The sequence below is a fragment of the Protopterus annectens genome, chromosome 6.part0 (genome assembly GCF_019279795.1).
Source record: "Protopterus annectens isolate FY-2018-M chromosome 6.part0, PAN1.0, whole genome shotgun sequence".
Lineage (NCBI taxonomy): Eukaryota > Metazoa > Chordata > Ceratodontiformes > Protopteridae > Protopterus > Protopterus annectens.
Window position 1 is genome coordinate 1,486,560,223 of NC_056737.1, and position 14,539 is coordinate 1,486,574,761.

The 14,539-nt window shown below is 39.4% G+C and overlaps 1 protein-coding gene across 1 annotated transcript in view; it reads left to right on the forward strand.

The window, feature by feature from the left end:
* ARHGAP15 (Rho GTPase activating protein 15) overlaps positions 1-14,539 on the forward strand; it is a 3,416,769-nt gene that overhangs the window by 625,574 nt on the left and 2,776,656 nt on the right. Inside the window, exon 4 of the mRNA XM_044074973.1 lies at positions 2,851-2,922. Coding sequence (XP_043930908.1) covers positions 2,851-2,922 — 72 coding nt within the window. The remainder of the gene's footprint in view (positions 1-2,850; positions 2,923-14,539) is intronic.

Consider the following 14,539-nt stretch of genomic DNA (forward strand, 5'->3'; position numbering starts at 1 on the left):
TTCCCATTCAGTCGTCAAGATTTTTCTTAAAGAGAGCCAATGAGGAGCTTTGCTTGATATGAATGGACAGTTTGTTCCAGAGTATGGGAAGTCTCTGGGACAGGAATCTATCCCTCCAGCATTTTCTGTTTATTGTGGTGGCAAGATTTAGGTCCCTGAAGCATGTGGTTTGGAGAGATTGTTTTCTTTAACTGCAGCATGTCCAGCAGCTCTAGGTTTGACATAGCTTTGTATGTTAGGGAGAGATCGCCCCTGAGTAGGCAATATGCAATAGAATAGAGCTGGAGTTTTTTGAGACGGTCTGCGTATGGCATCTGTTTGAGCCTGGTAATCCACTTAGTGAGGTATTTCTGTGGTCTTTCTAATTGTTGTAGGTGTCTTGTGAGATACATACCAAATGGAGCATTGTAATCTATAATGGGTCTGATGAGGGATGACTAGAGAGGAACAATGACCTCCTTTTTTCTAGAAGAGAACCCTTTTGTGATGAGGTGTGCCACGCAGAAGGATTTCCTGACTACTCTGGTGATGTGGTTATCAAAGGAGAGACTACTGTCCACCTGTGTCCCAAGGTCTCTTATCACAGTCTCAGTGTTTAGTGAGCTACCGCCTATGTGGTAGTTCATGGGTACCGAGTTTTTCCCAAAGGGGATGACAGTGCACTTCTTGGCATTGAACTTGAGGCCATGACTTTGACACCAAGCATTTGTCTCTGTGAGCCCCTTTCTTCCCTTGGGGTAAGATCATTATTTCTATAACTATTGCCCTGATTGGATTTCTATAATTATTGCCCTGATTGGATTAATGTTTAAAATATACTTTTGTTCATTTTTTTCTAACGCACTTTAACGAAAGCACTTTTTCGGTGAAAGCGCTTTTGTTAAAGTGCGTTCGGTTATTGTGGATTCGGACTATTGAACTTTCGTTCAATAGTCCTAGAGCCATATGTGTGTATATATATATATATATATATATATATATATATATATATATATATATATATATATATATATATATATATATATATATATATATATATATATATATATATATATATATATATAAAATACACACACACATGTGTGCATGTGTTTGTGTAACAGCTTGAGTCATTCCACTGAATCCATGATTATTCACTTTTTTTGTCAATATGCTGTCCTCTGATAAAATATCATATCATTAAATGTAATCTTTTTGTTTTTCATAACTGGTAATGTGTGGCAGTTTCATTCATTGTTGATGCATTTCTGCTATAATATGTTATTAAATAATGCAATATATTTATTTTTTTATAAAGGATAATGTATGACTGCATCTACCATTGTTAATTTAAAACAATTCTGTGAAAATGAATTCCAGTTAAGGAAGGGTGATATGTGTGATATTTTTTGCTTCATAGTAAAACATCTTTGTAGTGGGTTTCACTCTGAACTGTACTGTCCATTATTTCAAATGTAATAACTGAAATGGAAGTTTCTAATTCATGTTTTAGTGAATATGGTAATGTTTTGGTGGTCTTTTATTTTAACTATGACACCAGTGGCTGTGGATCAGTCATGTGACCAGGTAGTTCATGGACCAGCTAAGGACCAACTAGAGGAGGTAGTGAACACCTGTGTGGACATTCCTTACAGATGGTAGGTATGGAGCTACAGAGGTTCTGCTAGAAGTTCCCAGGTGAGGTCAGAAACAAGACTGAGTGAGTACCAAGTGTTTCACTGGTATGTGTTCTTTAGAAGAACATTAGAAAATGGGTGAGGATAGCTGAACCGGTCTCCACTGAGTGCTGACTGCTCATGGATCTATGGTAATGTATCAGTTGTTTGCTTTCCTTATTGGATTCCTATAACTCTAACCCAGTTTAGAAAGCATACTGATGAAGCCACATTTTCTAGAAGGAAAATGTTCTTCCCTTGGGATTAAATAGATGAGTTACCATTTAGGACACAACATGTAAAATGAATGCAGAGAGGAGGGAAAAGATATGGTTCAGGAGAACAAGTCTGAAAAACAGGGACTGATTCCATGAGATGGGGATTGGCATGCAATGAGATGGAACATCTAAGAAGTATAAAACATAGAAAGTCAACAATATAGATGGACATGACTCTTTTCCTCATTTTGTTATTTTATTTTTTACTCCTTATATGACTGGTGTCCATTCACATCTGACTGTCCTGATGACATTCCGTACGTGAATTATGCCTGCCATTGACTAGAAATGTTCCAGAATAAGAACCAGAGAGCAACTTTTATCAGGACATTAGATTAAAATAATTACAAAATGAATACAATACTTCAGTTGAAGCATAAGCTTATGGAGCAACTTATTTGTTCTGTTTTAAGTTGTAAATTTTTCAACAGAATATAACTTAGTTTATGCTTGCAATCTCTCATTTATTCCTAAATAATGTTACTTTGATTCGGCCCTTGACTATCTTGTGCAGAGACACATAAGAAGGCATTTTTCATGCTTGTATCCTGTTGAGAAGAGTATAAAACATAATTTTCACACTATTGTCCTGTTTGGAAGTATGCTACAGATAACTTTCATATATGGTATTTATGCTCCGCAGAAGACAAATGTGACATTTTTTGTGGCAACGTAGAGGTGTATTTTCAAGATTTACACATGCAGGTTTATAAACTGATTTCAATCATATCACATGATTCTTCATGTAACATGCGAAGAACAATTCATATTTAGGGATAAGGCTACTGTAAGACATGATCATCAAATTTAAACAACAGATGAGTATACATTACTCTTGCATATATCAATGCCTATGAATTTTGTTGCAAGATATTGTTGTGAAAGAAAAATAAAACTATTGTTTTGTTTCAATGCAGATCTCACGACATCGAAGGAACCATTCTCAGCACAGCTTGTCTGAAATCACTGCAGCGGCTGGAAAACAATCTGTAAGTATTTGTAGTAAAAGCGTATATGGCATGATTCTGCTATTATATATTTTCCTTCTGGATAAAGAAACACATCAGTATGCTGTGGGTCATACAGTTCTCATGAATTTCTTAAAGTCTCAGTAGTAACACAAGCCTGAGTAATGTAAATAGATAAGCAATGCTATTTATTATTTAATCTGTTATTTTCATTTATTATGTATTTTGTTGTCAGCGAGAGAGTACACAGTGTCCAGCATAAATATGGTGTAAAACAAAGTACACCATTACACAAAATATTAATTAAGCTGCATGTTAAGCAATTCTTTTTGCATATTTTATGCATGACCCATCTGGGATGTTTATTCAGTAGCCAAACTATAGCAGGGATATTACAGCTTAAATATAACAGGATGATATCAATGAACTTGAAAGACGCTGGATGCACACATCTAAATGAATATGATTTATGCTTTAAAAATACTGAAGCCCTGCATTAGTAATGTGGACATTGAACACTTTAGCTAAAGCATCAAAGTATAATCATTTATTCTGGCAAAAATTAACATTAAGTCCTTTAAATTCTTTTTGCCTTTTCTAAGTTATTGCATGCAGTAATGCAAGTTTAATAAAAAAGATCAGACTTTGTTATTATCAGTTTCAGCATAATACGCTTCATTACATTTGTCTGAATAACTTCATAAATTATTTCCTTATCAGTCATCACAGCAATAACACCTGAAAGATAGAAGGACCTTTTTATGGGATGCACCTTTCCTATACTGGGAATATATATTAAGTAGTTTTTCAAGATGCCAAAGGAAAGAGGACCAAGCCAGGTTAATGTGGAGTGAAGAATAGTTCCATCAGGTCACATTTCATTTTAGACACTAATTAACTGATTTATTTAAAACAGAACATTTTAGCTTATTAAACACAATACATCATTTGAATATGCAGCACAATAAGACTGATAATATACTTTGAATGTGAGATTTATCATGCTCAGTTTTAATGGTAGGTTAAATATGGAGCTATGCATGCACATATGCTTTCCACTTAGTGCCGCTTTTCTTGGCTTAATTTCTCCAAGCTTTTGCTCTTCTGGTAAGTCAGAGTATTTTTTTATTGCAGCTGTTACTCTTACTACTGTTGTTGGAACTGTCTGTGCATCTTTCTTCCACATTGCACTCATTTTTCCTTGCAAAGTCTTGTATTTTATGACTTTTTTGTGCCCCTTTGTACATAATCACTGGTCTGTTTTTCATGAGTATCTATCTATACCTGATTTTCTCACATCTATTTTTTTAACTGTTGGTAATGGTTGATCCCATGTGATATAAACTTTATTATTCTGTATAACGCTTTGCGGTTAATGTTTCTAATGCCACTTTGAAAGTGAACAAGCAGAATAAAACCTTGCTTGTGCCCTTGTGAAACAGCTACAAATGTATAATATTCAAAATGGCTTGTTCACAGCTGCTTTGTTTGTGTAAGTACTGAATGTTTAACAGAAAGCAAACAATGGAATACAGCAATAAAGTACTGAAGATATCCACTTTCTGGTTATGATGACAAAAAATGATGAAGTAACTCAGAAAGGGCTGCAGAATGAGCCATCTCGTGAAAATAGTGTTTCTCTCTGCTCGGTTAAATACTCAATGAGGTAGATGATGAAACATATTTAGAATGCGATAGTCTGATGGGGGACATCTTCAAAGGTAGACAGATGCACATGGAAATGTCTAGGACCAGATATATTATAACATTTTGATATCAGTCTGCCAGTTGGCTTAGAGGATTATGAAGCTGTTAACAAGCTATTTCCTGTGGTCCAGTGGTCCAAGGTTTGATTCCCACTGCCTAACTCTGTGACTTTGAGCACGTTATGTAACCAGACGCCGTTCCCAGGCTGCACATAAAAAGATCATAGAGATCAGTGCTTTTCTCTGAAAAACAAACAAAATAAAATAAAATATTACATACTGTAAAGATAGAAAAATACGCCTTTTTACATTTGAATGGGAGTGGATATACAACAGATTATCGCTTATACTGACATCTACTGGAAAGATAGATTGCCCAGGAACAATTTATTTATTTATTTTTTTATTCATCCTTTGTTGACTGAGGCAGTCCCAGTAGGCTAGTAGCCTTTCAGAGGAGACCTGAGGTGCTTCTTACCAGAGGAAATTTGGCCTGGGCATTGGGGAACTTTGGGATCTTTTACATCCACCTGAGCTACCACCAACTAAAGCAGATGGGATCTTGGTTTAGCACCTCATCTGAATGATGGCATAATCAGGAGTGCAGCACCTCCTTTATGCTTATGTGTCACCAGGCGATCTACCTTGTGTGGGAATGGGAACCCACACCTTTTTGCACCAAAGTGAGTGTGCTACTTGTTGTGCCACTGACTCTGCAATTAAAACTGAAATAATGGAATATAATATCTTTTATCATGAGTGGATGAAAAAGATAGTGTAAGGAATAATCAGGTATCAAACCAAACCCTGTAGGAGGCATATAGGCATGCAGTTTGATGCTGATGTAAAAAGCTAATCATTAAACCAGGACTACTATTTTCTTGGCACAATGCTGCGCTGTACTGCTTGAGGACTTATATCCTGAAGTACAGTAGGAAGTAATAACAGAGTTTCTTGTTAGTCAGCACTTCAAATCCTCTGGATTCTTTGTGAATATGGAAAAAAAAAACTAGGCTATTACTCAACTGGAGCAAGTCAAAAATATATGAAGCCAGAAGGACAATGAAATCATGACCCATTCTGACCAATTCTGACAGTCTGAGAGGACAGAAAAAGTGAAGGATTCCTTGATAAAGATCACAAAGCTTTATTTATTTAATTATTTAAATACTGGGTAAGTGGACCCTTTCAGCCATGACCTGGGTTCCCTAAGGAGTACAAATGGATTGTAACAGTACAATAATACATGAATTAGTTTAGGTAAGCATTCCAAGGATTATTATCAACTCAGATAAGCACGGGCAGAGTGTTTCACAGGACGGTAGTGAAACACTCAAAAGCAACCAGATATAGTAGCGTACACTGCAGAAGTCACAAGAAAGAAGAAATACTTTTCTCAGACTGAAGTGAAACCATGGAGTACATGGCCAAAGGAAGTCATAGTGTTTACAGTGGAAGGGTTAAGAGTGGCAGAGACAGGAATCAGAAAAGAAGACTTGATGACAATCACAATGATGATGATGATGATGATGATGATGATGATAAATGAGTTACTCAGAGCTGGAGAAAAACCTAGATGAGGTGAGTCCTTGGCTTTTTGGGTAGCACTAGGAGAGTACAAATGATACTACTGTAAGAATAGTCAATTCAACTGAAATTACAATGTGCATTTTGCAGGCCAATATGTAGAAATGTTGTGGGAAAGAAACAAATTACAAAAAATAAGCAGTGTGAATGTGTTTTCTACATGATAAAGCACAAACAGAAGACATCTGTGACAATTAATACATTAAAAAGATACAATACATCATAAAAGGCAGACTGAAGTACATGTGAAGAGAGTTAATAGGCAATCAAGGGAATAAAGCAATTACTTTATATGATATGAAAATAGAGGATAGCGCATTGTGAATTATTTATATGACGAAAGAAAAATAGCCATCATGAAATTTATTTTCTTAAAGAAATTATAAATTATGGGCTCAGATTAGTGTATGGGGTTAAACTCTTAAAGAATATGTGTAGTAATAGTCAAAAATTGTAAAGTATAGGTATGGAAGAAGTTAGCTTTGAGATAACACCTGAAGATCTGCAAGAGAAATGAACTTTGTATGATGTGATGTAAGAAGTCTGTGAAGTGAGAAAAGAACTTGGTATGATGTCATGCAAGAAGTCTGTGAAGTGATTTTTCTTGGACATTATTAAATTTGTATATAATCTTCAGTCTCTTAAATGGCTCATATTGCACTATAACCTTGACTGAATCTCTCTCTCTCTCTCTTTCTCTCCATGCAGTCCTGCACTTGTTTTTTTACCTTCCCTTTGTCCTTTTGGCCAGTACAGTATCCCCTGGCCTGAATGCATTTGATTCATTCCCTCCCCTTACGTGGCAAGAACCAGACTCATTTAATGCACAAATGAAGCAAGATCCTTATCTCACATTTGTTGCCAAACAGGAATAAAAGCCAATCAGCCCATTCATTCCTTCATCCCAAAAACCAAGGGTTAGGAATTTGGGAAAGGGCCAGTTTGCTCCCCAAACTAGGTCATTCCTAAATCTGCTCCCCAGAGTGACTGGGCTGTCAATGAACATTGCTGCCTGGGAAGATACTTGGATCCTCCCACACAGGGATCACCTATCCAGGCTTCCTCTGCCACATAATATCCCCAGCCTATCAGCTGCCACTTGCAATATTTAATGTAATTCTGTAGAGCTCTGCATCACCCCTCTCCTACCCCCCAGGATGGGCAAGCTTACTAGCCACTAGCGCCCACCCCCCGTTCTGCTGAGGTATTTCTAGTGTTGCAACCCTCTAAATGAACAAGCATTATTTGCGTCCTAGTCAGGGCTTTATTCCTCTATGTCAGATGGTCACGACTTACTTTATACTGTTTATTTTATTTGTCTCTGCACCACATATTACTGGGTCTTCCTTCTACCTACTGCTTAAGTTGACATAGAATATTTGAGAGTGATTTGTAAAGGAAAGCAGACATGGACAAGATTCAGAACCATTTTACAAGGAGAACAAAATTAATACTATTTTATTTTCCCATTAACAGCATCAAAGGCATCAAGCTACATTTACCATTATTGCAACAGTCTAGGGAAAAAAAAAGATTATGGAGTCAGCTAAGAGAATGCTTTCAGGTTAATACTATAATGATACTGTTATAAAAAACGGTCACTGCTAACATGTATACAGAATATAGTCTAGGTGCATTTTGACTGCTAGAGTAGTTAGCAACTGATGCTAAAAATTTAGATTTGAAAAGAGTGATCAGTCAAGACTTGTGTCATAACAATGTGGTAAACTTTGATGTCAGGATAATCTGCTCCAAGTGAAGAACTGAAAACTGCAGTGTGCAGCAGTGTTGACACCTGCGTAACAAAATACCTACTAGTAAGTCTGTATCAGTTAAGATTAGGAATTAATGGTAGTCAGTTTTAGTCCACTGTCACCCTTTCTTTTTTTTAAGTTCATTAATTATGTATTATTCTAAATGTCATTTAAGTACTAATAATAGCAGGCAGCAGCAGTCTGAAGAGATTACTTACTGTACATCTTTGATGTACTGCAATAGAACATAACTCAACAAGTAAATATAATATTCACAATGAATACCTTTATATCTATGTATATATCTATATCTATAGCTATATATATATATATATATATATATATATATATATATATATATATATATATATATCTTGTTTGTCTTTCGGCTTTTTCCCGGTAAGGGGTCGCCACAGCGAAACTCTGGTCCGCTAATGATTGGCAGTAGATTTTTATGAAATGCTGAGATGCCAGCTCGATGCCCAACCTTCAACGAAGGCACGCCCATTTACGCATGCATGTCTTTTGAATGCTACCCAACCACGGGGAGGACATGCAGACTCCACACAGAAGGCACTCCCAAGCCACCAAGCCAAGCCAAGAATCGAACAGGAGAACCTCATATATATATATATATATATATATATATATATATATATATATATATATATATATATATATATATATATAACATTTGTGGTTTGGGGATAGCTTAACATTTGGTTTGCAATTAAAGTTAACGTTACATTAACAGCGACATTTGAAGTTAACTTTAGGATCAGAAGTGTTGGGGTACTGTGTCCAATATAGTGTTATGATAAACTATGGCACCTACATCTCATAGGTTCATAGGTTCATAGGTTCATACTAGGCTATCTGCCCTGGGGCAATTATAAGCCTAGCCCGATTCTGTATGGCTTACGCCTCCCCTTGATTTGAGTATACTGTACCCTTTTTAAGGTTTAGTTTACTGTGCCTCTGTCTAATAGTGACACGGGAGTAATCCCTGGGACAAACCTACGATCCCCCATCCACCTATCGAGATTCTTCTTGAAGAGATTCAGTGAGGTGCTCTGCCTCACATGAACTGGAATTCTATTCCAGAGCGAAGGGAGCCTCTGGGTTATGAACCTGTCCCTCCAGCAAGTTCTATTTATTTCTGTGCTGAGGTTCAAGTCCCTCGAGCGTGTGGCTCTAAGGGATTTAGATTTACTGAGGTGGAGCATGTCCATTAATTCTGGATTTGACATAGCTTTGTATGTCAGGCATAGATCGCCTCAAAGTAGGCGGTATGCAACTGAGTATAGCTGGAGTTTTTTTAACCGAGCAGCATATGGCATCTGTTTGAGACCCTTGATCCTCTTGGTGAGATACTTTTGGGGTCTTTCTAATTGCTGCAGGTGTCGGGTAAGGTACATCCCAAAAGGGGCATTGTATTCTATGATGGGCCTGATGAGGGATGAATAAAGCGGCATGATTACCTCTCTTGATCTAGATGTGAAACCCTTTGTGATGAGGTGGGCTATGTAGAAGGTCTTTCTAACCACTTTGGCAATGCAGTTTTCAAAGGAGAGATTGCTATCAACTTGGGTCCCCAGGTCCCTAATAACGTTCTCTGTACTTAATGGGTTTCCGCCTATGTGGTATTTGTGGGCACATTGCTTTTGCCAAAGGGTATGACTATACATTTTTTGGCATTTAGCTTTAAACCATGGTGCTGGCACCAGTTATCTGTCTCTGTGAGACCTTTTTGAAGGATGTTTGTGTCAGCTGGAGAGTTGATTATGGCACCCAGTTTGCAGTCGTCTGCGAACTTGGTGAGCCATAGTCCTCCCACGTTTGCCTGTACCTCGGAAAAGTATATACCGAACAAGAGTGGTCCCAGGACAGAACCCTGTGGGACACCACTTGTGACCGGTTTCGAGTCTGACATGGCTCCAGCAACTCTCACTCTGTGGGTTCTGTCTTTGAGCCAGTTTGCGACCCATCTTGTGACATAGGGGTTTATATTTAAGCTGGATAGCTTATCTATGATGCCGAGTGGGGTATTGGGTCAAATGCCTTTGCAAGGTCCAGATAGGCTGTGTGGACTACCTTTCCTTCATCTATGGCTTTGGTGACTGTTTCGAAGAAGTCAACCAGGTTCAAAAGGCAGGATCTGCCCTTGACAAAGCCGAACTGGGTAGGATCTAGTGTCTGTAGGTCCCCAATGTCTTTGTTTATGAGCTCCATGATGATCCTCTCCATAGCCTTGCAGACTAAGCTAGTCAGGCTTATGGGGCGATAGTTTACAGGGTCCGTAGAGGCTCCACCTTTGTGGAGTGGGACCACTGTTGCTGTATGCCACTCTGTGGGCACATATCCTGTAGTGAGGCTGAGAATGTATAGCTGTTTTATTTGAGGGATTAGTTCCTCTTGGAGTTCATGCAGGACGCAACCTGGGACGCCATCTGGTCCCATGGAAGCAGTGTTTTTTGCTTTGGAGAGGGCAGCCTTCACCTGAGCATCAGAGATGTTTGGGAGGCAGCCCTCTGCAGGGATAGATACTTGCTCTTTTGGGGGGGGAGGGGGTGGAGAAGTTTGCACTGAACCTGTCTGCCAGGATATTGGTGATGTCTGTGGGTTCAGTGTATTTTTTGTCATTTAGAATCAACTCAGAACAAGTCTGGGAGTTGCATCCCAGGTTTCTAACATAACTGAAAAAAGCCTTATGATTGTCTTTGGTGTCCTCTGCAATTTTTCTCTCGAAGCTGGCCTTGGAGGATTTTATGAGGGATCATAATTTTTTGCTAGTACTGATCAGAGATGCCTTCCCTATTAGGGATTTTGCTCTATCATGTAGTAGCTTCCTCCTTCTGTTGTACAGTTTATTTATGGCAGGGGTCCACCATACTGGACTCCTGCCTTTGGATGATTGGGTCTTGGTTTTGTTTGGGATAGCATGATCCATGCATTCCTGGAGATGTCCGTAGAATGTGTTTATATAGGATTCTGCAGTTTGGGCCGTAGTTTCCACTGGCCCTGGGGCCTTGAAGGATTCCACTTCAGTTTTGAGAAGTGAGAAGTTCGCTTTTGAGAAGTTTTTCTCTGTGGTTTTCTGGGCTGGGGGTGGGGTCGGGATGTGGACATTCAGTGAAATTAATTTATGGCCTGATCTTACCAATGAGGGATATACTTCTGGTGTGGAGCATAGAGTCCCCATGTTGGTAATGATCAGGTCTAGTATGTTTTCCCCTCTTGTGGGAGTGGTGACTAGTTGTTCCATAGCATTTGAGTTTATAATTTCCAGGAACCTTTGGGCTAAGGTGCTGGGGCTTGAGTAGTGCTCCCAGTCAATGTTTGGGTAGTTGAAGTCACCCAATATAATGGTGTTCAGAGAGATCTTCATGTTCTCCAATGTTTTCAGGAAAGCCGAGTGGGATTCCTGACTTTGAGAGGGTGGTCTGTAGGATGCTATAAACTGAAAACCCACTGTTAGTTGCACATGGATGGTCTCCGATACTTTGTGCAATGCCACTAACCTGGAGGTGTGGATATCCTTGATAAATATGGAAACTCCCCCTCCTTTTGTGGTTCGGTCCGGGTTTTAGGGCCGAAAAGCATGATATGAGGCATAGCCTGGTAGTGCTGGGGTGCTCTCTGGAGCCTTGAACCAGGTTTCTGTCACTGTACAGATATCGATGTTCTCCATACTGAGGAGAGCTTCGAGTGCGTGCATCTTGAGGTTAAGACTTCTGGCGTTTAGCAGCATTACCCTTAGTTTCTTGTTCCTTGTGCTGTCTATGGGGGTGGGTTTGACTTTTGAGCCTTGCCTAAAAAGGCACTATGGGGGTGGCAAGAGCCTTTGCCAATATCCAAAAGCCCAGTGGTGACAGGTGCAAGCTGTCCCTTGCGAAGCAACGTGGCTTGTCGAGCATGTCATCCCAGGCTGACAGACACTGGATCCCCTTTGAATGACACCAAAATTTTAGCCAATTGTTAAAATCGATCATTTTGTCTTTGTACTGTGGCATCATTCTAGGTGAGGGTAAGATGCTGCTCAAGGTCAGGGTCATACCAGCCTGGGCTACATGATCAGAGAGCTCCTCTATGTCTCTTTTCATGTAGTCCAGGGAGGTACGTCTCAGGTCATTCACACCAGCATGTACAATGACTGAGTCATATTTGTATTTGCTTTGGAGTGACCTGAGTGCTTGCGTTATGTGGCGGATCCTAGCACCCGACAGGCAGCTCACCGTGACCTTCTCTTTATTCAGCCTGGTGAGCGGGACATCAGTGTGTCTGACAATAGAGTCATCTATTACAAGAGTATCAGGTGTGTTATTCAGCCTAAAGGGCTGTGGCTGCTTGGCACACTGACTTTGTGGGTTATGTGTTGTGCGTGTTTTGTTTTGAGGTAGCGTTTGCTTGGATGTCTGCTTTGGAGGTCTCTGTTGCTTAGGTAGATTTTTATTTAGAGCCTCCGAGTATGTTTTTGTGTATTTATGTGTTTGGTTCGCTGATGTGGTGGGACTATGTGATACTGGAATTGTGTTGTGTGAGGTTACCTTCTCCTCCTGACTGGTTACACCAGTTTTGAGATGAGAGAGCTCAGCCTCCAGTTTGGCTAAATAGTTGCATCTCTCACATATATTTGAACCTGTTTGGAGGAGGAGAGAGTTGTCCGTGTACATGAGACAGTTGTAACATTGCCTCAAAATTCCCAGATTCACCAGCTGGACTGGAGAGGAAACCATTGACTGACCTTTGGACATGCTAGAGTAATATAGGAAACTGAATTTAAGATGGACCAATAGAGGACAGGGTAATCATAGAGAGTATAAGAGTAAGTAGTGCTTATGGTTTAATAGTGCTAACTTGTAGGATTACTTAATTGGACCAGTGAAGGGCCTTAGAATGAGAATATGGTGTTTAAATTGAGAGATAGAGCAGTTCTAAGGGAAAAAGTGAAGAGCAGACTTTGTGGAGCCAGGAATAGTTTAAACCCAATTAGGCGGTAGCCCGCTGTTGCGCTATGCTCAAAAACGTGCAAAACCGCGCAAAAGAGGGTTTTAAGAGAGGAAGATGAAGGAATTTTGGAATTGACCCAAAATGGCCAATAAAACTACAGGTTCAAGTCAGTAACCACTCCCACAGGGGCAGGCAGGCTGCTCAATGTCTTTCACTGCCACTGATCAACAGAGAGACTTCCCTTTAGCCCAAGCAAAAAATGGCCTCACAGAAACGTACAAACAGTTCAAGAACAGCAAGCCTGTAACTGAACTTTTTTAAATCTCAGAAAAGTGGGAAAAAAGCAAGATTTTTTTTTGTTTTTTTTTTTCAGAGATAGCAAAGGTTCACAAGTATCAACAAGTTATAACAGTGCAGTAAATGACCCCACACAAGAGTGCTAGGCCAAAGACAGATAAAATGCAAGTTTTGAGAAAAAACGATTTTAAAAATAAGTGCAAACAGGAAATTCAGTAAACAGCTCTAGGTTGTGCTCTAAATACAGTTACTAATGCAGAAATCAAGTTTAACAAGCCAGAAAATGCTCAAAATAGGTGGCTATGCAGAAAAACTTAGCAAATAAACAGAGGAAAAATACTTAAAATCTCAAAAGTGGCTCCTTTCTTCTCTCAGCGTTTTCTCCTCTTGGTGGGTGCTTCACCAACAGCCAACAAGCCTGAAAAGACATACGGGTATCCCTGAGTTTAACATATATCTAATCTAGTTATGTATTAGTTAAAGTCATATTTGATTTTGCTGATTTCTGGTTTTGCTCTATTTTTAAGTAAAATATCTTAAATCCATTATTTCCTAATATGCTATAGGTTCATAGGTAGGTACTAGGCTATCAGCCCGAGGGCCTTAATAAGCCTAGCCAAACAGGTTCCCTGACTTTCGGCACCCAGCAAGCTTATTTTCCTGTGCTTCTGTTGAGCAGAGACACAGAAGTGATCCCGGGGTGAATTTCCCATTTCCCATCCACTCATCAAGATTTCTCTTGAAGAGTGCTAATGAGCAGCTTTGTTTGATATAAATGGATAGCTTGTTCCAGAGCATGGGGAGTCTCTGGGACAGGAATCTATCCCTCCAGCATGTTTTGTTTATTGTGATGACAAGGTTCAGGTCCCTAGAGCGTGTAGCTCGGAGGGATCGGGATTTCTTTAGGTGGAGCATGTCCAACTGCTCAGGGTTTGACATAGCTTTGTATGTTAGGCAGAGATTGCCTTGGAGTAGGCGATATGCGATTGAGGAGAGCTGGGGTTTTTTGAGATGATCAGCATAGGGCATCTATTTGAAGCTGGTAATCCTCTTTGTGAGGTACTTCTGTGGCATTTCCTGTTGTTGTAGATGTCTTGTGAGGTACATACCAAAATGAGCATTGTACTCTATAATGGGTCTAATGAGTGACAAGTAGAGGGGAACAATGACCTCTTTTTTCCTGGATGAGAATACTTTTGTGATGAGGTGTGTCACATAGAAGGATTTTCTGACCACTGTGGCAATGTGATTGTCAAAGAAGAGACTGCTGTCTACCTAGGTCCCAAGGTCTCTTATCACACTTTCGGTGTTAAGGAGACTGCTGCCCTATGTGGTAGTTCATGG